The 27,139-nt window shown below is 42.6% G+C and overlaps 1 protein-coding gene across 9 annotated transcripts in view; it reads right to left on the bottom strand.

Annotated features, from left to right (window-relative positions):
- Positions 1 to 27,139, bottom strand: part of PLEKHG1 (pleckstrin homology and RhoGEF domain containing G1) — a 167,264-nt gene that overhangs the window by 35,541 nt on the left and 104,584 nt on the right. For all 9 annotated transcript variants that reach the window (XM_077349891.1, XM_077349881.1, XM_077349854.1 and 6 more), the window contains one exon: positions 18,594 to 19,132. In XM_077349891.1, coding sequence (XP_077206006.1) covers positions 18,594 to 19,094 — 501 coding nt within the window. In that variant the 5' untranslated portion in view covers positions 19,095 to 19,132. The remainder of the gene's footprint in view (positions 1 to 18,593; positions 19,133 to 27,139) is intronic.

The following is a 27,139-nucleotide window of genomic DNA, read 5'->3' on the forward strand; positions in this document are numbered from 1 at the left end:
AACTATCTTTAATTGTGCAAGTTGAGTCTCCTCCAGATCAGTTTCGCTTTATATTACTGTAATCCCTTCCGCAGGCCTACACCGAACAGTCATTCTATTATGAAAGATAACAATACTTATCTGTTCACCAATACCAAAGGAATAAACCCAAAGACTGAATGCTTTGCTATGCTGCTCTGACTGTACCTTGTATGTTTTTCAAACTGCAAATGCATTCAGATTTCACCAACAGTGACAGCTTAATTATCTCCATTAATTTACTCAATAAGGTCAGTGACATTCTCCTATATTAAAGGATCTTTTAAATGAAAGGAATTATTTAAGTACCTAGATTTCATGTGCAGATCCTCATATTTTTCCAGGACTCTGCTTATGCTACCTTGAAATAGCATTTCGAATAGCATTTTTAAAATTCCAAAACACAATGCAAATAGTAAGGTCACAGTTGCCAATTTGTAAAAGAATAGGGCCTCTGTTCTTTTGCAGTGTCCACCTGGGATACTGATGTGATGCACCAGAATATATTATAACAAAATGTATTTGCTTGCTGGATAAGATATGTAGACTACATTTTATGTACTCTCATGTAAACAAAGCTGTGAATGAAGAAATAAAACCTTATTCTATTACTCTCATTCACTAGTTTTGATATTACTTTCTATAGCAATTTCCTTGCTAGGCAATGCTTGCACCTGCCACAGTATCCCTTCAGTTGTTTCTGGAGCATGCCCGGGTTGGTTAGACACTCTGTTCAGGCAAATTATTGGTCAATTCCATTGGGCATGTCACCCTATGTACTTTTCAATGCACCCAACACTCTGACATCTCAACATACTACATTGAAAGTCTGAGAGTGATGGGACCAACTGGTCATCTGATAAGCTTCCCCTGGTTTTCAAAACACTTTGTGAAAACCACCTCTCTAGGTACACTGAAACTAATTGTTTCACAACTGCTTTCATTTCTTAAAAACTCGGCTTACCAATTACATTAACCATTTATATGACCACATGAATCACCTGTTTAGTCAACCCTTGAATGTAAAACCTGGTTCTACAGGAAAATATGGGTGGCACTGGGTGACATTCCATATTTGTGGAATTAGAACTGTAATGGTCCATTCACATCTCTCATGGTTTTATCAAGTTTCAGTGTATAAACTAGTCTCCAGGTATCTCAAGATTAAAATCAATGTAAAATCCTTTTAAGTATAGCAAATAAGTCAGTGTGTTTCCATAACATTTATAAAGAAACACTGCAGGAGGAAGGAAAAACAACAATGGAAAAGTAAACAACTGGAATCATCTTAACAAAACCCATCATGATCCTTAGCCTAAGGGCTCAGACAACTTGCAGTGGCATTCAACCAATAATAACACAACATTCCACAGCGCTAAAATCAAGGAACACTGGAAATGTCATATAGATCAGGAAGATATTTGTTACATATAAACCACATTTCAAAGCCCACACAGGAAAATCAGATACAGCAACAATGAAAACAACTATCTGGGGAAATGTCATAGCAAATGTTAACAATGGGTACTTAAAAAAATTTTATTGGATAATTTTTTTAACACAAACACACAGAGAACCATAGAATCATAAAGTTGGAAGGGACCTCCAGCTTTATCTAGTCCAATCCCTTGCAGAATGCAGGACATTCACAACTACCTGCCCACCACAGTGACCCCAATTCTATATTATGCCCCCACACCAAAAACCCAGAATCAATGGCCAATCTGGCTTGGAGGAAATTTGCCTCCCAACCCCAAAGTGGTGATCAATATTCCCCTGGGCATGCAAGAATTTGCCACAATAGCCAAGCATGAACACAATCCTTCTGCCCAGCCACTTACAATCTGCCTAAATTCACATAATCAGCATTTCTATGAGGTGGCTAGCTAAACTCTACTTAAAAACTTCCAAGGAAGGATAACCCATCACCTCCCAAAGAAGCCTGTTCCACTAAGGAATCACTCTGTCAGGAACTCCTTCCAGATGTTTAACCAAAAATTCTTTTTAATTAATTTCATCTCATTGGTTTTGGTCCTACCCGCCGGGGCCACAGAAAACAACTCTGCTCCATCCTCTGTGGCAGCTCTTCAAGAACTTGAATATGGCTATCATATCCCTCTTAGTCATCTTCACTCCAGGCTAAACAGACCAAGCTCTCGCAACCTTTCTTCATACATATTGGTCTCCAAACCCCTCACCATTTTCATTGCCCTCCTCTGGACATGCTCTAGTTTGTCTTCAATTGTGGTGCCCAAAACTGAACACAGTACTCTCAGTGAGGTCTAACCAGAGCCAAGTACAGTGGTACCATCACGTTTCGTGATCTGGACACTATACCTCTTGTGATACAGCCCCAAATCCATTGGATAGCCTTTTTAGCTACTGAGTCACACTGCTGACTCATGTTCAATGTTTGGTCTACTAAGACCCCCAGATCCTTTTTGCACATACTACTGCCAACACAAGTCTCACCCATCATATAGTGATGCATACAATTTTTTCTACCTAAATGTAGAACTTTACATTTTTTCACTATTGAAATTGATTGTATTCATTTTAGCTGTGTTTTCCAGCCTGTCCAAATCATCCTGATTGTGTCTTCTGGTGTATAATTTTTTTAAATTTATGATTACACTTATATCCCACCACTCCTACATGGTGGCTTGCAGTGGGTAACAATAATCCTCATGAAACCCCAACAATCATAAAATCCCCATTAAAAATGCATTAAAATCCACCCGTGATGGCAAGATAACCCCACCCTTTGCTGCTCACAAACTACAATAATAGCCTCCAGGAGAGCACACCTTGGTGGCTGATGACCTGACTAGCACAGGTAGGGGCCCAGATCTTAACTACCCCAGCCTCAACCAAAGACCTGGCAGAAGAGCTCAATCTTGCTGGTCCTGCGGAACTGGGAAAGTTCTGTCAGGGCCCTCAACTCTCCTGGGAGCTCATTCCACTAGGTCAGTGCCAGGACCGAAAAGGCCTTGGCTCTGGTCGAGGGTTTGCTACCCCTCTATATAAACACTGAGAAAGTACACAACAATAATATAGTAATTTCAGATGTTTGTAACTGCAATATTTTAAAGGAGCTGTTTTTTGCATCTTGTGGTATCCATCTGTACCACAAATTTCAACCTATCTTACATCCAGACCCCATTATGATATGGGCTACCTTGCTCCTATTCCATACATTTGTCTACTATTACCTAAGATGAAACAAAATGAATAACTTTGAATAACTGGCCAAATAACCTTGGGTAACTGGCCAAATGTGTTGCATAGGGGAAAGACAAACACCCCAAACAAGGCAGTCATTATTTGCAATGGATTTAACATGCATCATTTGTTTCCTCCAAAAAGTAGTTATCAGAAAATTTGAGGATACTTTTCTAAACTGTGGAATTTGAGTAAATCATGCCACAGTCTGTCCCAGGCACTCTAAAACCTTGATTTAGAGACCAGAAGTTTACATTCCTTTGCGGAATCCAGAAAGCTACATCAGACACATCAATTTAAAATCTCATTTTCATGCTGTCTAACAGTCGTTGGAAAATGCTCATTAATTCAAAAGCTTTTTGCCATACATAAGAAAATTCTACTCAAAGAAAAACATACTCCAACAATCTCACTGGTCTCTAACATGCTAATGGTCTCAGGTCTAGCTCAGATCTGCAGCTCAACATGGCATGTCACTGAAAAGAAAAGTTAAGCTCTCTCAAGGAATTGCAACTGGTTTTATGGTTCTTTGAGCCCTGCCTTTAATCTTCCTGAATTACCATATCACTTCCTCCTTATTTAGAATGTGCCAGGATGGCTGCAGTCTTCAACAAGCGGATCAAATCTGTATACCGTGCTTCGTGATATAAATAAAAGAGTAAGGAGGGCTGGGGTGGGCCAAGTCCTGGATCGAAATTGCCAGATTAGGCCCTTGCCCACGGAATGGACTCACCACCCAGGGACCACACAGATTGTGGCTAGTGGTAGTTGGGTGGTGCTTCGTGCCTCCCGACCCGGCCACACACCCCTACACTCAGCAGGTCGCCAACCCCACCGTGGCCGAACGACACAAGGTGAATCCATGGGGCCACTGTGCCGCCATGCCTGCATGCTGCCTGCAGCCCCACCCCAAGGACTCCGGAAGCCTCCCTGCCACTCACCTTCCAAGTCTCCATTTTGCCAGGTGGAGGGGGCCTGGATGACCCATGTGCGCAGCCACCCAAGTGCCGCGCCACAATTTGTCCCCCCTTAAAAAACGGCACTCGCCTACCTGGCCTTCTACCGAGGGCATGACCAGCCAGCGGACCGCCCCCTCCCATCTTCCCACCCCCGGCCCATGCACGCCCATACGCCACCTGGCCCAGCCTGCTGGCCACTGGCTCAGGGCCCCTCTGCACCTGCCTTCTGCCTGCCCCCTGGAAACCTCACCACACTGCCAGTCTGCCCTCGCCGTCCCGAGCCCACCCAGCGCTGACTGCATCCCCAGGGGAAGGGGCGTCTTCCCAAGATGAATGCCTCCTCCACGAGACACCGCCCTGCCGTGGTAATCCTTTTTCTCGCCCCTTCCCCCGACGCTACGCTGATGCTGGACCCATGCCAATCCCTTCGGAAAGCCCATTTTAAAAATCCCTTCGGAAAGCCCATTTTCCCCTAGTTAATCCATAACTCTACTATGGCAATTCTGCCCTTCACCACCATCTCTTTTGTTTACCATTCTTAAAGGAAGAAGATGGTGAAAAGGAAAAGAAAGAGCAAAAGAACATGTATACCACCATAACAGTATCACCTGTAAGCAATCCTTCTCAATATGCACATTTTGAACCTACTTGAAGCAATGCCTTTTCCATTTAAACATGTATTTCTTTTTAATGTACTCCTGATAAACCTAGAATTTTCCCTGGCTAGAAAAGATGGCCCTATTAACAGAATTATAACAATTAAACTTCATGGTATCTAAACTCTCCAGCAGACATTATGTACAGCCCTACTTTACATTCCACCTTGACTAATTTATGACCTCACCCTTGAAGTCTCTTCCCTTAAATATGCTTGTACATTAAGTCATTATAACAATGTCTCTGGGGCTTCCTGAAACTCTGAATGACCTTTTGTTTTCACTAACAAGATGCCTCAGAGCAGAGATTTTAAAGCTTTCTGAAGCAGAAAGTATTGCTACACATACAGCATCCTGGGCCAACAAGTGAAAAATGAGTCTGAAACAGGACAGGTCATTTCCAACGAGAACTGAGGCATATTTGCTTTTTAAAAAATAGGATCTAGAACGCTAACTGGGCTTATCCAAAGTACTCAGCCAGAAGAATATAGAAATATATATAGAAAATGTAATCTTTTAAATAAGGTTATAATTTATTTTTCAATTACAGGATAGCTTGTAAGCGGGCATGTGTGAAACGTACAGGAGAAACTGCAAAGTTCTGTTTTCCAACCCTGAAAGTCAGCATTCCATAGAGAAGCCAGCTAATAATTTTAAATGTTGCTTATGTCCAGTCATGTATCCATTCACCCAATATTATCACTTTCTAATTTCAAGGCAAAGCTTCAAAATATTTTGTATATTGACATTTCAACCATGGCTGCAATTCATCATGAGTTTTGCTGTTTTAAGCAAAAAGGTTGGCAGCAGAGGATAGGACCCACAGTAATGGGTTTAAACTACATAGAGAATGATATCAGCTAGATATCAGGAAAAAGATTTTCGCAGTCAGAGTAGCTCAGCAGTGGAATCAACTGCTGAAGAAGAAGAAGAAGACGAAGAAGAAATGGTTCTTATATGCTGCTTTTCTCTACCCGAAGGAGGCTCAAAGCGGCTTACAGTCGCCTTCCGTTTCCTCTCCCCACAACAGACACCTGTGAGTTGGGTGAGGCTGAGAGAGCCCTGATATCATTGCTTGGTCAGAACAGTTTTATCAGTGCTGTGGTAAGCCCAAGGTCACCCAGCTGCATGTGGGGGAGTGCAGAATCGAACCTGGCATGCCAGATGGCAGATGGCTGGTGAGTGTGCTCCCTCCCCCCTCCCTTCAGGCCTGCTGTGAAGAAGCCTCTAACAGCCCCTGACTGAGGCGAGGGAGGTGTTTCCAAGAGCAATGCAGAGGAGTCTGCGGGGGTACTTGTGATTTCCTTTTGAGGGGGGGGGGAAGCTTTCCCCTTCTGCCTAACAGTTGGCTGACAGAAAAGCCCCTTCTCACTTAAAATACTGATGTGACCTTGCTGCTGGAGGGAAGATGCAGCCAAGCAACTCTTTGTAGATTTGAGGTCTACCACACAGGGATGTTGTGCAGATGAAACTAGATGCTGTTACAGAGGTTCTTTTGCCTCCTGTTTCATCTGCACAACAACCCTGTAGAGTAGGCCTCAAATCTGCAGAGAGTCGCGCAGAAGAAATACACATGACTTGGCTGTTTCTTCCCTCCAGCAGTGAGGCAAACGTAGTGCAAATACATTGGTGATATAACTCTACCACATTTGGTAGAGTTGACAGCTCTGGGTTGGGAAGCACTTGGAGATTTTTGAGGTAGAGTCTGTGGAGGGTTGGATTTCAGAAGGGAGAGACCTCAGCAAGGTTAGGTATGACAATATTGTCATAGAGTCCACCCTCCATAGCACTCATTTCCTTCATGGCAACTGATCATGGTCATCTGGAGATAAACTGCAACAGAAGGGAATCTCCAGGTGCCACTTGGATTGGCAGCCCTAACATTTGGTGAAACCAGTGTACGTTATAGTGCTTTTCATAGAGAGGTTCCTCCCTCCGCCATTTAAATTCCATTAAATAAAATGTTAAAATAAAATCTGGTTTTAGCTGCATAGCCCCACTGTATCTATTTCCAAGATTAGCTGAAACATGGGAAACCTACCTTACATGAAGCCAAATTTAGGAATCATGAAACCCAGTAAAAGGGGGAAAATACATTCAAAGATAGTCATATTAAGCCTGGTCATTACATAGGTCTGGAAACTCTTCCTGGAAACAAAAGTGGAAGTTAAAAACAAATTGACTTTCCACAGTATGTGCCTGGAGGACAAAGATCAATGTAACCATGAAGCTTTTTTTTTATAACTTTCAATTGTTTTGCTGACTCCATTGTGTCATTGCAAACTACCATTGCAAAGTAAAAACAGCTGTCATAATCTGAAGCCATAACAAAAGGTTGGAAACTCCCTAATAACAAATCAGCAACTGACATAATGAAACCTTACAAAATCCTAAAACATTTATTAAAACAATACTGGGCGAGGGTTGAAATGTAATTGTTATGTGAGTAAGTGACCCCTTTGTCTCCTGAAATTACAGCCAAACATCAATTTCTTTTTCTGGAGAGTAAAAGAAAGCGCTGCAATTTCTAAAGTGATTCCTAGAACCAGGGTGGACTTAACATTACTTCTTTGATAACTGAGTGCTATTTCATCACATGATTTTCAGCCAATGGTGTTCAGATTGAGAGAAGAGTCTTCTGAATATTTTTTCTTTATTAATACTCCAAATCAGCACATAGAAGCTTGACTATTGTTCTGACATTTGCAGGTTTCAACGGTCTATGCTGTTGCTAAACGAAATATTCAGATTATCTCTAAACCTAGGGTTGGTACGGTGGCTATTGCTGAGGGCAGGTGTACACGTCAGTGGAGTAGTAGTTGAAACTGCCTGAACAAACCCCAAATGTCAGCCGATGGCAAAACATATTCTGGAAATGCATATTTGTACTTAGGAAAAATATATGAAGATCCCTTTATCCCTAACATAACCTCACATTTTCCACCAACAGAAAATCTGTTTGGATCCACCCCTAGGTTTATCTGTGTTGAAGTCTTTCCCAAAATATTTGAACACATTGAAAGCTAGCCAGGATTCTGTCCAACCCTTATTAGAGAGCTTTCTCTGTAGGATGAAGTCCTAAAAATAAAATGTAAAAGGCACAAACTGAACTGCTGATCAGTCATAAAAATAAATAATAACTGTGAATCATGAAGGTTGTACCTTTTTAATTTTCAAAGTGATTAGTGAAATTCACAGTACTAATTGGCCTTCAAACCATATCAAGTTGTGATGACTGACATCATTGGCCTCATATGGCAGCTTACACCAAAAAGACAACGAGGGAGTTGTTCAGACAGGGAGGTAGGAGGATTCGTTTCCATTACTTCCATTACTTGGAGGGATTTTAATGGGGTTTTACTGTGGGTTTTTGTTTGTTAACTGCCACAAGCCATCCGGTACAGGAGTGGCGGGTTATAAGTACAATGATAAATAAATAAATTTCTGAGATCTGACAAGATTGGGCTAACCTGAGCTATCCAGGTCAGGGGATAGCAACATTGCTCCCCCCCCCCATTTTGTCCCACTGCCAAGAAACAAAAAAAGTAGGATGTGGTGTTGAAAAGTAAGGAATTACCTACTACCACCTGGTAAGTGATAACCCTGTTCTTAGCACTGGCATTAGATGTTCGTTTCAAACATGGTGAACCCATGCAGGTTGCTTTAGACTACAACAATATAAACAGAATATGTGGTAAACTATTGTGGGGGGAAATGTAGGCTGTATATTATGCATTTTCCTTTTGTTAGCATACAGACAGAAGGAGAAAATATGTCCCTTTTCCCAAGAAACTTTCCAAAGTTCTGTTGAAGTAGAATACTACTCAGGGCCACAGACAACTGTCCCACTTATTAGCTCTAGAACCAAAATATTATATTATAGAGATAATCCTTCCCCAACCTTCATTTTGAAGGGCATTGGGTACTATAGAACTTTTGCGGGGCATTTGAACAAAACACAGGATGGACAAGCTGGCCAGTAATAAGCTGAAAGGCAATTCCTGTAACTCGTGGTGGGCACATATGGCTTCTTAAACAAGTATACTAGAAGAGTTGTGTGAAATAGGAATGCAGATTCAGCAGTTTCATATCCATTCTTCCATCCAAAACAGGACTTACATTTATATATTATTTTAAGTGCTGGCACCACTCAGCTGAGTTTCACAGATTCCTATACAATGTTTAACACATTTTTCTTCCTTCCCAATAAACGGATGAAAGGATTTCCAAAGGATGAAGTAGATTAACTCCCACTCTTTTATCTAACTGATCTGTATTCACAATAACATTTGCTACTCAGTCAACAGAGTGTGGCTGAATGATTTGTCCCATTGGCACAAGAAGAGCAGGTACAATGGCCTTAATTTTCTGGGCAGTTTTATAGCTCAAAGGAGGAATTCCAATCCTCTCTTTCATGCAGAAAGTATAAAAAAAAGAATCTGTTGAAAGTTCATTTATGTTACTGAAGAATTATGTACCACTCTTTCTTGATTGCCAGCTTGGTGTAGTGGTTAAGAGCAGCAGCTTCTAATCTGGCAAACTGCGTTTGACTCCCCACTCCCCACTCACCCAGCCAGCTGGGTGACCTTTGGCCAAATCAGTCGCATAAGAACTGACACCAGTCTCACCTACTTCACAGGGCGTCTGTTGTGGAGAGAGGAAGGGAAGGCAATTGTAAGCCGCTTTGAGACTCCTTCGGGTAGTGAAAAGCAGGGTATAAAAACCAACTCTTCTTCAGTGCTCAAGTTTTCAAAATCAGTTTGGAGTGATTATAGCTGGAGATTATTAAAATTGCCTATCAGGATTAAAATAACGCCACAGATATCATTACTATCCAAAATTAATTTAGGCTACTGGTGTATGTCAAACAAAATCAGGATGATGTAACTCAGCCAAGATGCTGCATATATGTTGAGAGGACAATCAAGGAACAACCTGGACACATTACAGGAGATCTAGTGGTAAGTACATCTCTCTTCCCAGCTGGACAGGATTGCTCCTCTAAGCAAAGTACAGAAGAAAACAAAGATGCACCATCTGCCCACAGATAGCTGCATGCTAACCTGGAAGGGTGCAGTTCCAGTTTATACAGATCACAACCAGCAAGGAAGATTGGAATCCACAAAAGTATTGACAGGACACTACCCACCAGTTTCAGGTACACATTGAACCAGAATTTGAAGCTGGTAAAAGTGAACCATAGCCAAAGTTACCTTAACCATGATTACACCCAACCATGGAAAGACAAGGGGGCCGGATTTGCACATGAGAGGTGAGGCGAGAGACCCAATGAGGGGGAAAGGGCCTTTTTGAAATAGCACACAATGCATGAAGAACCATTAAATGAAATTGTGAAGCACATACCTATCAGTCTACTTTCTGTCACCCAGATTTCAAATAAACCCATGAACCCCCCAAGCAAGTGTTTTTGAGGCCTATATTCTCTTGGGAAACAGTTGTGCCTACCTCCGCATATTGCCTTCTGGCTTTTAAAAACAAGTGCACACCTAGTCTTTTGGGGTTTGCACGTTCAAAGAAAAAATGCAAGTTGGGAGACTGGATGGCATGGCCACAATAGCAGCCCTTCCCTTCCCAGGTGATACGAAATACTTTAATCACACCATGGAGAATGTCATCATACTTATAATTAGCTACTTGCTGATTATACTACTGTCAAAAAACTCAGCATGTTCATGACTGCCTACAGGAAGGCAAAGTAAAGCCTCTTTAACATTTTAGATGTTTCTGACAACGTCAAGCCAATTTCCACAGGGCAGCTTCAACAGCCCTGCTTTTGTTTGTTCTGCTCAAAGACTAGCCACCTTCTATGGTAAAACATTCTGTGTGAACAAAGAAAATTCCTCATTGCAATAACTCACCCATAATCCTGGGCAGCACACAAAAAAATGGGGCAGCTGCACTGTGTCCCCCACCCCCAGTCTAGGGAAGGGGAGACATTTGCATATCCTAAGGCAGGAGGAATAATGTAGTAAGCCCCCTTTTCATTATGGCAACCATGTAAAATATTGCCCTGGACATGCTGCAAGAGCACATAAAGAGTATACAAATGCTGCAAATCCTAAATATACTTTCCCAGGAGTAACCCCCCATAGAATAATATGTGACTTATTTCTGAGTAGACCTGTTTGGATTGCTGCCTAAGTGTGTTAGGTTACAGTAGTGTTATTTTTGGACACTGGTATTATCATTAGTTATTGTAATGTTAGTATAGCGTAAGCCAACTCAATTACAATTTTGTACAGACATGGGACATGGCTATTTTAAATTAAATTAAGAAACATTTGCTTCCTAGATATACCTTTGATATCTTTGGCATCAGTAACTCAAAGCTCAGCAAGTTAACATCAGCCTGAACTGCAGCATTCTTCCCTGCCTCCCCATTCACCTTCCACTTGAGTGCTGCCACTCAAATTCTTAATTATGCTACAAAAATAAACAGAAGAGGGACAGAAAGGATACTGCAAGAGTTTCAGTCAGACACACCCTTGCAGAAATGGAATAGCTCAAGGCTAAAACCATGGCTTTGTTTGGGTGGGTGTGTTTTTTCTTCCCCATTAGCATCTCTCCAAGAGAACATTCAGTCACAGGATTGATTGGAACTCCTTGCAATACAAGGCTGGTGAGTCCCAGATCTGCTGTTCTTAACAGGACACATTAGAGTCATGGAGGAAGTCAGTAACACACACCAGCTGGGTGAATAAGAAAAACCACTCATTCAGTTTTCAAGGAGACAGGAAGGATGCTGGGAGATCATGGGAATGAGGGCCATGAAGGAGATATGCCTAAATCACAGCCCTTAAAGAACACAGATCCATTATTCAACACCATGCAGAGCCTCCTTAAATCCTTGAGGCAGGGAAGAATATGAATGCAAAATAAATAAGGGGGGAAATTCCATGGGATCCAATTACAGAAGGCCTGTATCATGGTTGATCAACTCACAAAAAGTGCTAAAAGTGACACTGGCGACAGAGATTTGTACTACTCCTGGACATGGGCTTAGGGTTGCCAGCTGTGGGTTGAAGAATACCTGGAGACTTGGGGGGGGGGAGCCAGGGGTGGGTGGGACTTGGGACCGCAATGAAGTATCATGCTATAGAGTCCATCCTGCAAAGCAGCCATTTTCTCCAGTGTTGCCTGGAGATAAGCTGTAAAATTGGGGGATCCCCAGATCCCACCTGGGGACTGGCATCCCTACACTGGCTGGGCTATAGTTTTGTTAAATATCTGCCTCATGACCCATGCCTTGTCCCCAGTAAACTACAGTCAAAACCTTACCAAGATCTTTGCTAAGGTTTCTACTGAACTACACATTGGAGTGGCACCACCTACAGGCCATGGTACATGAGACACTGGGACATCCATGAATGGACCTCTTGTCATTTCATTCTTGCTAGGTAAAAGCCGTATAGCATGAATATCTGTGATCTAGACTGGGATTATAGTAAAGAGAAGCAGAATAACTTGTCTCACTTATCTTGCATCCAACTTCAATGCTATTTCCTTATTAAAATATTTATATTCCTCCTTTCCTTATGGTTCAAGGGAGCTAACAAATCTTAATTAAAAACACAATTTAAAATGGACAAAACTCCAACAAAAACCTGAAGTTTACTCCCTATAAAAAGCCCCAGCAAATAAATGGCTTTGATGTAACTCTTGAACATTTTTAAAGATTAAGCCCTACCTCATCTCTTCAGGGAGACCATTCCACAGAGTGGGAACTACAGTATTATTATTATTATTATTATTATTATTATTATTATTATTATTATTATTATTATTATTATTATTATTTAGATTTATTTCCCACCACTTCCCGTAGGCTCGTGCCGGGTCACAACAGTCCTATCCCCATTAAAATACCCATTAAAAGACTTTAAAACAATCCCAAAATGGCGGAAGTTCTTATCATTCCCACCCCTGCTATCAGAGCGGCAGGGAGGGTGGGGAGGAGATCTAACTTACTAGGTCCGGGAGGGGGGGAGAATGTTGGCACTCATTCGCTGACCCCGGCCTCAACCAAAAACCTGGCGGAAGAGCTCCGTCTTGCAGGCCCTGCGGAAAGCTGGTAAATCCTGCAGGGCCTGCAGCTCACCCGGGAGCTCATTCCACCAGGTTGGGGCCAGGACCAAAAAGGCCCTGGCCCTGGTCGAGGCCAGGCTCGCTTCTCTAGGGCCAGGAACGATCAGGAGATTCTCCTCCGCTGAGCGTAAAGCCCTGCGGGGGATATAGGGCGGTAGGCAGTCCCTCAGGTATGTGGGTCCCAACCCGCGTATAGCCTTAAAGGTCAAAACCAGAACCTTGAACCTGATCCGGGCAGCAATTGGCAACCAATGCAGCTGCCTCATCACAGGCTGGATATGGGCCCTCCAAGATGTACCAGTGAGGACCCGAGCAGCTGCGTTTTGCACTAGCTGGAGTTTCCGGATCAGAGACAAGGGTAGGCCGGCGTAGAGCGAGTTACAGAAATCTATTCTGGAGGTGACTGTCGCATGGATCACTGTAGCCAAGTGGTCAGGGGACAGGTAGGGCGTTAGTAGTCGGGCCTGGCAAAGATAGAAAAACGCCTGACCTGCTACTCTCTTGACCTGAGCCTCCATAGTCAGGGAGGTATCGATGGTCACCCCCAAATTCCTGGCCTGGGGCGCGATAGTAAGTTGTGTTCCTGCCAGGGTGGGTAAGCGTGCTGCCTGGTCCTGCCCTCTGCCTCCCAGCCACAGGACCTCCGTCTTGGAGGGGTTGAGTTTCAGGCGACTCTGCTCGAACCATTCAATCACTGCTTCCAAACATCTGGCGAATGGTTCCGGGGGGGAGTCTGGGCGGCCGTCCATGAGGAGATAGAGCTGGGTGTCATCAGCGTACTGGTGGCAACCCAGCCCAAAACTCTATACCAGTTGGGCCAGAGGGCGCATAAAGATGTTGAATAACGTGGGGGAGAGGACTGCGCCCTGCGGTACCCCACATGGGAGTCCGTAGGGATGCGAGAACTCTTCCCCCACCGCAACCCTCTGGGTCCGGTTCTGGAGAAAGGAGCGTATCCAGGGCAAGGCTGTGCTCCGTATCCCTGTGCCGGCAAGGCGATGGATCAGAAGGTCATGATCCACAATGTTAAAGGCCGCCGATAGGTCCAAAAGGACCAACACGGCCGACCCACCTCTGTCCAGCTGGCGACGGAGATCATCCAAAAGGGCAACCAACACCGTCTCCACCCCATGGCCAGGACGGAAGCCCGACTGATATGGATCGAGTGCCGAAGTTTCCTCCAAGAATGCCGAGAGCTGGTCAGCCGCAGCCCTCTCCACCACCTTGCCCAGGAACGCCAGATGCGATACTGGGCGGTAGTTGGCAGGGTCCTGAGGGTCCAGCGTTGATTTTTTTAGGAGAGGGCGGACCACTGCCTCCTTTAGCCGCTCAGGAAATTCCCCCAAAATTAGGGAGGAGTTGATGATGTCTCTGAGCTGGCCTCCTATCCCCTGGCCGCCTCCCTTGAGGAGCCAGGAAGGGCAGGGATCAAGGGGGCAAGTGGTCGCCCTGACCGAGCTCAGCAACTTGTCCACTTTGGGAAGTAGAGAAGGCACGCATTCTGGCTAATGTCAGGCAGGCTCCATTAAATTGGAGAACAGCCAGAAGGTTTTAATCTGAAGACCATAGTTAGTGCACAACAGATATATGGGAAGAGACAGTCCTACAGATATGTGAAATGCTTTATAGGTCATAACCATTGTCTTGAATTGAGCTTGGAACTGGAAGCCAACATAGCTATTTCAAAATAGGCAACATGTGTCCCCTACCAATAATTGGGCTGCCACATTCTGAACTGAGTTTCCAGGTTACCTTCAAAGAAAGCCTGATCACAGAGCACACAGTATTCTAAACTCAAAAGTTACAAACGCATAGATTACTGTGGCCAGATCAGCCAAGTCAAAGAAGAGTGTGAGTTTGTGAACCAAATGCAGCTGATATGTCAACTTGGCCATTATGCCAATTTACTTTTCAAATATCAAGGCTGTATCCATGAGGACCCCAGGATCTTAACTTGCTCTGGAAATGCCAGCCCCAATTTATCATGACAACCATCAACCTTCCTGACTAGCACCACCTTAGTCTAAGGATTCAGCTTCAGTGTAAAAACAATAATATGACGTATTGGTTCAGCGTCAAGACAAATGCACCTATAAATCTATATAATGGAATATAGAGTTGGGCACCAGCTGCATACTGATGACCATCACTCTCAAAGCCATAGAAAATCTAATTCAGAAACCTTGTAGAAGAGCATAGGAAACAGAATAAGTCTGTGACACGCTACAGCAGGGGTAGTCAACCTGTGGTCCTCCAGATGTTCATGGACCACAATTCCCATGAGCCCCTGCCAGCAAATGCTGGCAGGGGCTCATGGGAATTGTAGTCCATGAACATCTGGAGGACCACAGGTTGACTACCCCTGCTCTACAGGACAAATACCCCCCCACACTGATTCTGTGGCGGAAACTCTCTGCCCAATCAGACAAAAAAACTCTGAAGCTACCAAAGAGCTACTCTGTTAATATCAACTCAATATTCCAACTGATGGATAAGAATGGAATGGGTAAAACAAGGTCAAATTCTATAGCTCTAATAAAATCAATAGTGATTAGTGTCTACTGTGCAACTTTAAATGAAGATCGTTCACCAATAAAGATAATGTTATCTAGATTTTGATCCCAAACCTGAAGCTAGACTGAAATACATTAAGGGCAGATCAACCTTCTGAAGCTATCTGGGGAAGCATAAAGAAACGTACAAGCAGCCAGCATGTTTCTTCCAGTTGGGTAAAGAGTAGCACTGTTTGGGGATGGAAAATTATGCTGAATGAGGATTAACCCCCCCACACACACACATAGACACACACACATACTGATACTTTCCATAAAGATAGATTTGAGTGGGTAGCCGTGTTGGTCTGCACGGCCTATAGCACCTTTAAGGATCTATAACAAACCTCCTTGGAACTAAAGTACCCACCCAATGAGGTCAAGAAACAGATTAACAAAGCCAGAAGGATACCAAGAGAAAACCTGTTGGAAGACCCAAAAGAGAAAATAACAGAACACCACTAGTGGTTACATATAGCTCTCTGCTCAAAACAGTTCAGCGCATTATCAGTAATACTTACAACCTCTACTAGATAATGTCAGTTCTCTTGTCAGGGGGCAAACCTTTTCTTGGCACAGACAACCTTCCATTCTCAAACAACTCCTTACCCACAACAATGCAACATCTAATTTGAACATGGACTCTGGTATTAGAGTTTGCAACAAACCCAGATGCCAACTTTGCTGCAACATACATTCCAATAACACAATCACTGGACCTAACAACATCACCGACACCATCAAAGGCTTATTCACTTGTTCATCTTCTAACATTGTATATGCCATTATTAAATGCTAATAATGCTAATTATTAAATGCTAATAATGCCCCTCTGTTCTTTACATAAGGCCAACAGGTCAAACCCTCTGCCAAAGAATAAATGGACATAAGTCTGACATAAAAAAACACAGGACTGAAAATCCTGTAGGGGAATACTTCAACCTTACAGGACATTCAATAAGAGACCTCAACATAGCTGATTTATTGCAAAGGAACTTCAAGAACAGACTAGAAAGGGAGACTGCAGAAATGCAAGTTATTACAACTCTCAAAACAATTTAATACTCTGGACTCAAGAAGGACAGAGATTTTTTAAATCTCACTATGCATGCTAACCTCATTCAACTCTTATATCCACATTCTTTAGAATCCCCTCTTCTTTTTATTTTATTTTGTTTTAGACAATGTGACTGTAGTGTGGCGTTAGTAATAGGTAATGTAATTTCGAATTTAACTCTCTGATCTCAGGACAAGATAGTTGCCAGCACAGCTTGTCACTTGCGGGGATGCTTCCACTCTTGGGTGGAGATGGATAGGGCCAGCAACTAGTCTCTTTTAATTATTTCTTTTCACAACTGGGCAAGTGTCTGCTATTAATTACTAACATGGACAGTTTTATTTCTCCAATATTTTTGTGAACTACAACTGAATTCAAAAGGACTGATTAGCTGTTTTAGCAAAGAATCATCATATGGCATAAAATGGCATAATTTGGATATTATAACACAGTTTACTAATTTGTCACTAATTTACGTTTTCTATCTATCTGTACTCTCATGATCCTTGTTCTATTTTGTCTGAGGAAGTGTGCCTGCACACAAAAGCTCACGCCTTGAATAAATCTTTGTTGGTCTTAAAGGTAATATTGGACTCAATTTTTGTTGTTACACATTGGTACTGTAGACCTTTTCTGAATCCTGGCACACTAATAGTTGTTGCCCACTAAAGAAAAACAAATAGTTTAACGAGATCCATTCACAGATATTCTAACACTGCATCTAGTTTGATTCTCAAATTTTGGGCTCCATTTCTGGTTGGCTTCTTTGAGGAATAAATTGCTGGATTAGATAGACAATTGTCTGATCCAGCAGGGTTCTTATCTCTCTAGCTGAAAAACTAGTTTGACATACACACAAAGACAACTGTAGCTTTAATGAAATTTCCACTATCTCAAAATCTGTGCTTTCTGCTGTACACAAAAAGAATTTGTTGTTTTAGCATTCTTTTACAATTGCTTAAGAACTTCTAAAATGTTTTCTGCCTGGAAGATTTGACTGTAGAACTAGAACCTAAGGGAGTTGTGCAGGAAAGGACTTGTTTCAGGGATTAATTTTTTTTAATGTGCCTTTATCTATAAAACCTTGGTAATCTTTTCCCCCCTGCTGTCTGCTTCTGTGTGTCATCCTCAGACCAGTATTTGCTTTTCTGGATTAGCAATGCACTTAACACAGCGAGTTGCCCACAGCAACGTATTATAACATTTGCAGATTATGTGTATGTCTCCTGTGATAAATCTGAGCTGGAGAGGGGTGCCAAAGTATCCTAATCAAGCTAGCAATAAATTAATATAGTTCTTCTATAAGCCTGTACATCACCTCAGGGTCACTCATTTTGACAAATTGTTCTATACATTCAAAAGTACTGCATCCAACTCATAGATAAAGGCAGAAGTAGATGCAATTAATGTTCTAATGGAACTCAGGAGATCTTGCATCCAAGGGCACAGAAAACAGATGAAGTTCTAATTTACGTGGTAATTCAGGCTTCCCATCTCTTATTCACAATGGGCCCAGCATCCTCCTTAAAAGTTAGCACTTTTTACCTACTCGATCTAATTAGAATGTCCATGATATGTTTGCTAGGTGAAAAGGCAGAATAAAATACCCCCAAAACATAAACCTTCTTAAAGATTTCCAAGCATTTGTGCTAGATTCCTTAAACATGGAACCAGAAGGCATGAAAAACCCTGATCTAACAGCTATACTCGGTTCTTGAAATTCAAGAATGCTGAAAAAACAGAAAAGAGCTATTTAGTTAACAAACTGGAGCCTTGTTATTATTAATTAGAGCCAACATTAATTCTTATTTTCTGTCATGGATAAGGTCTACATAAATAGATGAAGCTGTCCCAGTATTCTTATTTTATAGGGTTATTTATCTGTAACAAGCTGCCTGAACAACCCACAGCAATGACAACTGAAAGTAAGCCTTACAATAAAAACAATGCATTTGTAGTGTTCTCATCATGTTGAATTCTTTGCACGTTACACATATGTGTACTCTCAAATAAACTCACTTACCTTCACAATGCTTTTTAAATCCTGGACATATGTCCTCTCTGTGTCCAGGATTTCTTGGACTACTCTGTCCACATACAGGAGTTTTGGACTTGTGGGCTCACTAATCAGAGACATAACACAGTTTTTACTTGTTTCCTTTGATTCCACTTTCCGTGGCATATTGGGCCTTCTTGTTAGACTTCCCTCAGAAGTCTGTTGCTCTACAAAGTTACTTTTTCGTAGTTCCTTGTTGGGAAACCGATGGGCTGGACTCAGCTCTAGTTTTATAGCCCCTGATTCCTTATCCTGGTTAAATAAACCCAGATGGCTGTTTGAGGCTAAGGTGGTCCTGCTGCCAAAGGAACAATGACTATCCCTGGAGGATGCAGAAGACGATGTGGAGCTAAAGCTGACTGGACGGTCACTGTCTGACAATTCCATGGTCTGGATTCCACGGTAGCAGAGCTGTCTGTCTTCTCTGTGCAGATCTCCCCCTGGTGCCTTGGCTGTAATGCCCACCATTACAGGTGGCAACTCGTCAAGAGGCAGGTGGTAGCCATCTTAAAAAAGAAGAAGAAAAGAAATAGCTGTTACTGTTACCATTGTCATTACAAATAACAATCAACTGTTATTAAAATATATAAATAACTGTCTATGAAAGAAACAGTAACAATAGTAAACAAGCTGGCACTAAATGAAAAAAACTCATGTTTTAAATCTTCTGTAAGACACCTTTTTCTATCTAGCTCCACTTGTCTTCACATGATTCTTTATGCAGCTATTAGTACATATGCACATTTTTACGCGTTTTGCTAGACTTCCTCTTGTTTTGTCAAGTTCTCCCATCGATTCTTTCCCACAGACTTGTAAATCTTGTAGCACTTACCTGGCTGCCTGTATTAAAAAGAAGAAAAAAACTTTCCAGATAATTAGGATGAAAAGTCTTTGTTTAAAAGCTGAACTACAAATTAGCCACTTTATGTTTTCTCTTCCCACTTGGGGAAAAGTTAACATGGAATAGGAGCTGTAGGTTATTAAATATGGTACTAAATAATATATGTATACTGAACTTGTTAAATATATGGTAACAGCTGCTAGGATTCTCTATACATCAAGATGGAAAAAAACCATCATTAGTTAAATAAATTGATGGAATATTGGACAAGAGTAAAATTTACACATCTTTAAACCGCTCCTGCGGAGCGGATTAAATAAAAGGATAAGGGCTGTTGGGGAGGAGTTAGGGTGGGCCCTGTCTGGGATAAAAACTCGGAAGATCCAATCAGGAGCCGCTTTGCGGCTCCTGATTGGCACCTCCAAGTGTCCATCCAGGGCCAGGCTGCCAATGGGGAGCCGCGCAAAGCCAGGAACTCCCCATGCAGATTGAGCTCGCAGCCTGCACGGTGATTCCTCCAGACTGGGTTCTCCTCCCCCTTCAGAAAGGAGCAGGGCGTCTTTGACGCGGCGTCCCTGCTGCTTTCCAGCCCCGGGAACCCTGCAGGGGGGGCCCTCGGTGGGGGTGTTCTCCCGGCCTGAGGGAGAACACCTGGGGATGAACTGCACATGGGGGGGCAGCTGCCCACTCCCAGCCCCAGGACCACTCCCGGGCTTGGAGAAGGCCGGGAACGAGAGCCCGTGGGGGGGCGCCGCCTTCTCCAAACCCTGGGAGCAGCCACTCCCGGAGCTGGGAGAAGGCCCCGGTATGATCGGCGGTGGGGGGGGCAGAACGCCCCCCTACGAGCCCCCAGGAAGCCTTCGCCCTCTGAGGGCTTCCCTTTTTTTCCCTAGCACTCATTTTATTTCCTCATAAAATGGGCTTTCTTTCTAGTTTAATACATAATATACAGAATACGGAATTTAGAAGAAAATGGAGTCCAGTACTAGGCTACAGTGAGCAGTAGAAACTGAGATGAAAGGAGACAAGTGATCTCCAGTGTGTATAACAGCTTTTTCCAATCTTTTGACCATGGAGGAGTCCCTGAAATATGTTTCAGGCTTTGAGGACCCCCTGAAGTGATTTTGGCTGGCCAGACCTCCCTGCCACACCCTCCGGAAGTGTCATGGGAAGGGGGGAGTGTCATGGGAAGGGGGGGAGGAGACAGAAGGAAGTTTAAGACAGGAGTAGGCATGTAGGTTCCACCCCCTCTCAGGCACAGAAATCACGAGAGAATTCACACACTCATGCTTGGGGGGGGGGCAAGGGGAACTGACTTGTGAATGAGTTAATGAAGGCAGCAGGGAGAAACTGCACCCCCCCCCAGGAGTTCCCGCAGGCCCATGGGGCATCTTGGTTGGGAATCCCTGCTGTATATGTGAACAATGGAAACACGCAGTTTGTGGTCTGTAACATTAAGGTGATGCAAAATAACAAGATATGTATTGTTAAATGCAAACTCTAAACATATCCTTGTTCTAAATAGCAGTTTTGTTATGTATATAATATGCAATATTTTGTCTTTTTTGTACCCTGAATAATAATAATAATAATAATAATAATAATAATAATAATAATAATAATAAACCTCCTGCTATAGCATTTATTGCGATGACCTCCAAGTTGCACTTGTAAACTATTAGAATAAATATTTCACAGTTTTAAATATATACTTGCTTTAAGTTAAAAATGTACATGCAAAGAAACCATACAGCAGTAAACTATCTAACTGTTGAGAAGATTATTCACACAATTACTATTGTATAGAATTTCTTAGCTGGCAAAAAAGATTATTTCCTTGGGTTTCTGATAAAGAAATATGTATATCTTTTATCAATGTTAAAGACCCACTAAAATAGAATATTGCTATGCTGACTTAGATTGGCTTGGAACCTGGATAAACAAGATAACTGGAAAAGCCTTCCGCTAATTTATCACAAGACATATAGCAAAAGATCTGTGACAAAGGACACCTGATTAGCTGCCACAGTTGGGTCATAAAGAGTTCCCGTTTCATTCAATCACTTTGTAGTCTCTCTTCCTGCTGAACTGATATGTTGTCTCTCACTTACAGATAACCTGAATGCACTAGTAAGTCATGTTTGCTTTGTCAACACTGCAGTGTTCATTAATGCAAAGTAAACAAAAAGAGCCCTCTGGTCAATTAAAACTGGAAAAAATCATTAGGATTACATATATATAATATATTATACATTCCAAATCTTTTTTATGGATTCCACAATGCACATTTTATCTTACAACTATTTTATGTCTCTCCTAAAGAATGGCAATTAGCTGCACCACTTCTAAAAATCCTCAACATGACTTTGGCAAATACTAAGGCAAAAGCTGAAACCTGCAGCATAAGATTTGTACAATGCACTTTTTTCCTGAAAATTATAGAGTTAAGAGGGATTCAAGGTTCTTTCTTCTACTTTTCAAAAATGCAACTATGCATTGAGAAAGAAAGCCCCTTGCTCAAGAATAGTTCTCTATACTAGCTGATTCCTTTTAAGGGATTTCTATACCTCATGCTTCCTCACTCCACAGGAAGCACAGGGCCTGGGTTATGGTGGGGTGTCACACCTTCTACCTTTTTGTCCAACAGCACATTGTGGACTACCAGGGGGAAATGCAGGTGAGACCTGGCACACTAGTGCCCTAATGGTATGTTGATTTTGGTGTTGGTGTTGGTAAGAACAAGACAGATGCTCCAGCAGTTTTTATCAACTTTTTTACCATTGAGAAATTCCTGAAACATTCTTCAGGCTTTGAGAAATCACAGACGTGGCACAATCATGCAGAATATGGTTGGAAAGTATAGCTATGTACATGCCCACCTGGGCCCCTCCCCTTCCAACCCCCTCCAGGCCTATCACTGGCAACTGGGAGGGGGTCGACATGACCATATATGGTTACATCAACTGATAAATGTTTAGCCAAATTTAAAAAAATATATTAAAAATTAACTCCCATCCAGGCTGAATCTGCACTTACTTTGTTTATTCCATTGTGGATCCTGCTGAATCCAGATAGATTTGTATTCGGGTCTCCCCCCCCCCCCACTGAAACAGAAAAGTGTTCTACACATGGTTAGGGAAGCTCAGAAGGGGAAGGGGGAGCCAAACACAGCAGGAGCATCTTTCTTTCTTTTCTTGAGGGGTGGAGGAGGGGAGGATTGGAGACAGCAGAGGAGGGAGAAAAAAAACAAGAGGCAAATCTCTACCAAGAGAAGTTAGGGCTTCTGGAGCCTCTGCTGAGAGAAGTTAGGGCTTTCCCTTTAAGGCAAGTTTGCAGCCTGGGAACAAGGAACTGAGGCTTGGCCAATCAGGGCTTCTCTACCACAGAGCTCAGCAGTTTGTTCGGAACAGGCAGAGCTCTGCATGCTTTCTCACACTGATTTTTCAAATATTGAGGGTTATATCCACTCTAGGATATTGCAGGGGAAAGGTAGGGTCACTCCGGATCAATCATGTTTGTTGCAGAGGGAAAATTTAAATTGGACAAAATCAAAATGGAAATCGCATTCAGTGGAGATGGCAGGGACTGAATCGACCTGGGATTGAAATAAAAGCTCCGTGCAAATTCAGCCCCATTCAGGAAACCCTTCCAGGGCCATCAAGAAAGCCTGTTCTAGCATTTTGCATTTTACCATAGAACTTTTGCAGAATGCAAGAACATCTGTCATGTTGTTTCTGGTTTCTATACAAAGCATTGGACACATGCCAGCACGATGCTAGCACACCTCACATTTCTTCCCAGGAGCTGCCAGCTGCAGCCTGGCAGCCCTGCACAGATGGGCGCTAGTGAAGAGATGACAAAGTCCTAATTTGCTAGAAAATAACCTCATCATTTCATAATATAGGTGGTGGTACCCGCATTTGAGAGTTTCTTTGCACTAGGGGGCGGGGGGCTTCCTGCAAATAGAAAAATTCACAGCTGAGAGAATGTTTCCAGCGCAATGAGGATCATCATTACTACTAATTTGAAAACGGAAAACATGATGGCTAAAGTCTAAAATTTAAACTAAAAAACAATATACAAATTCTAATATACACAGTTCTAGACACCACAGTTCTTCTCAGATTCAATTCCCTGTGAAAACCTCTCCTAAGGCAACAGCTATAATTTTCAAAGATAATGTGAATAGCAACGCACAAGGAACATGGAATCTCACATGCACAGACTGGCATGGATCCCTAACATTTAATAAGAATGGATACTCTTGCAATATATTATTTATTTTATTTAGTACCTTTTATCATAACTTTCATCAAGGAATTCCAGATCATCTCACAACAGTGTGAGGGGAGATGGACTGAGAGACAAAAGTATAATGCAATATATTCCACAGCACATAGGGATTTGAATCTGGATCTTGCTGGATCTACACCAACTCTATAACTACCACATCAAAATCTAGACCTGATTGGTCAACATCAGAACTTGGATAAACCACAGTTTGGCCACTGTGACTATGCTCAGTGTTGCATACAGATTCCTCCCTATCTCTTCCAATTCTCTTCAACCTCTTAGTTCATGGCCAATGGTAGTTTGCTCTTGCACTCCCAAAAGAATAAACCATTATTTGGAGGCCTCTGCACCTGTTGCAGCCGGCACAGTGCTGATTGCGCCCTCTCTGCCACCCACATCAAGTCATCTGAGTAGCCACAGACATGGAGCACTTGCTGTGCTGGCTTCAACAAGCACAGAGGCGCCTGCCAACTACTTAAAAAAAAAATAGATGCTGGGAGGGGCTCTAAGTGAAGAACAAAAGACTAAAGTGAATGAGAGAGCAGACCCCACAGATGCTACTTCCAGTTCAGCATTCTATTCTGCCTCCATCTGGGCAACTATGGAAAAAACCACATATGTGCTCCAAAATTAAGCATGCAGTATAGAATCATAGAATCATTGAGTTGGAAGGAACCTCCAGGATCATCTAGTCCAAACCCCTGCATAATGCAGGAACTCACATCTACCTGCCTACCCACAGTGACCTCAATTTCATACCCAAGTGATTCCCCCACCAAAAATCTCCAGAATTCAGCCTGGGCTAGAGGAAATTCAACTACCATCCCAGTGGCGATCATCAATGTGAACAAATGTTCCTGGCTATGCCTCAAGCTGTTAACAAAGACACATTGCAGATACTTAATGGACCCTTAAAAAGCAGCCTAGCTAGGTTTCTTGTTTTCTAGCCCACTATCCGAAAGGTGAAACAAATTTAGAGTCCAGTGGCACCTTGAAGACCAACAAATTTAATACAAGTTCTGTATGTTGTGTGGTTGTATGGGTGCCCACATACATGTACTTGACAGCATGCGCACACTGACTACAGCTTAGCTTACTTGGTGGAATGATTCTCATGACTGAAATGTAATAGTGGATAGATATGAACTGTTCAGAAAAAACAGAATAGATCGAAGAGGTGGAGGAGTGGCACTGTATGTGAGGAAAGGGCTTACCTGTCAGGAAATTCTAGTGAAGGAGAGCATATCTACAGTTGAAAGCATCTGGGTAAAAATAAGCGAGGGGAAAACAAACAGTGTGGTGGTTGGTGTCTGCTACCGACCGCCTGACCAACAAGAGGATGTGGATGCTGCAATTTGTGAGCAGCTTGAGAAAATATCCAAGCGTCAGGACCTTGTCATCATGGGTGACTTCAATTTCCCAGATGTGTGCTGGGAAACAAACTCTGCAAAGCGTCCTCAGTCATGCAAGTTTCTGTCCTGCTTGGCTGACAATTTCATTTATCAAATGGTAGATGAACCCACAAGAGGTTCAGCCATACTGGACTTAATGCTGACCAACAGGCAAGAGTTGGTGGATGAAGTGAAGGAGGTGGGGATTCTAGGGGTAAGTGACCATGTCCTCATAGATTTCCTTTTGAGATGGGGAGCCAAGGAAGCTTGTAGCCAGACGCGGATGTTGGATTTTCGTAGGGCAAACTTTAATAAACTCAGAGACATGATGAGTACTGTGTGCAGTTCTGGAGGCCTCACTTCAAGAAGGACGTAGATAAAATTGAAAGGGTACAGAGGAGAGCGACAAGGATGATCTGGGGCCAAGGGACCAAACCCTATGAAGATAGATTGAGGGACTTGGGAATGTTCAGCCTGGAGAAAAGGAGGTTGAGAGGGGACATGATAGCCCTCTTTAAGTATTTGAAAGGTTGTCATTTGGACGAGGGCAGGATGCTGTTCCCATTGGCTGCAGAGGAAAGGACGCGCAGTAATGGGTTTAAACTACAAGTACAACGATATAGGTTAGATATCAGGAAAAAAAATTTCACAGAGTAGTTCAGCAGTGGAATAGGCTGCCTAAGGAGGTGGTGAGCTCCCCCTCACTGGCAGTCTTCAAGCAAAGGCTGGATACACACTTTTCTTGGATGCTTTAGGATGCTTAGGGCTGATCCTGCGTAGAACAGGGAGTTGGACTAGATGGCCCCTTCCAACTATATGATTCTATTATTGGCCCCTTTCAACTCTATGATTCTATTATTCTACTTGAGTGGAGTTATCTGTGCTGCAGCTGTTTCCTTTATGATGGATTCACTTTTCCTCCTTAGTTCTAGTCTCAGCACTCCCCACCCGCAAAATGGGTAAATGTTTTGTAAAATATTATCAATAGTTTATGTTCTACTACTCTGCTCAACAACGTCTGAGTCCTTCCTCCAGAAGGCTTCTTCGAATGGACCTGTTTCTTCTGCCAGATACTTCGCTGAACCAAACACTTGATACAAGGCTATGATATACATTGACAACATAATGCATGTAAGGATTGACCTGTATTCTATGGTCTTTGGAGTTTCCTTCTCTAATTTCTATCACTTCTCTAACTACTCTGCATACATTATTTCCTGTTTTCCGACTGCTGCACAACTGTACAGTGTCCGTATGCAGTATTGTATGGCACAACTGTATTTGTGAGGGCCAGATATCATGCATTGTCGATACTCTTTGATGATAGGGGGCTAGTGAGTCTACTTCTGAATCTGCCTCCAAACCACAGCTTAGTACCAGGATCCTAATCCTAAGTGAAGAAGACTTTTACTCAAAAAATTCTACCAAGCAAGGCTAGGTTCTGGCTTTTGTGGGAGAAACTGGCAGCTAGCCCAGAGATCAAAAAAGCTGCCTTCTTCTGGCTTCTGGCAACCCAAGCCTTGGCACATGCTTTTGACATCCACAGCTTTTGTCCCAGCTGTGATGCCTTTGAGCAGGTCTAATGAGGCTTGACATGATGAAAGCAGTAAATGACCCCTAAGTCCCACAGCATAACTAGCTTGACTATATATTAAAGTCTGTAGCTGAATTCTGTGTTTTTATGGAATTTAGCATCAACTATATTTTGCACAATATTTTTACAAATGTTTACACCTTATCAGCCTTTAGGGGGAGCTAGAATTCAAATAATAAATACACAATAATCCTGCAAAAACAGGTAGCTGTATTAGATGATCTCCAAAACCATTTTGGTTTCAGGGGTTCTATAAGCAGCAGCTTCCTCAGAAAACACACATAGGCAGATCTAAATGTTTGACATGAGATTCGTGAAAGTAGCAACAGCCTCACTAAGTCCTTACTTGTCTCCTGTACCATTTAGCAAGACTTCCAGCCCCATTCCACACCAT

The sequence above is a fragment of the Paroedura picta genome, chromosome 1 (assembly GCF_049243985.1).
Source record: "Paroedura picta isolate Pp20150507F chromosome 1, Ppicta_v3.0, whole genome shotgun sequence".
Classification (NCBI taxonomy): domain Eukaryota; kingdom Metazoa; phylum Chordata; class Lepidosauria; order Squamata; family Gekkonidae; genus Paroedura; species Paroedura picta.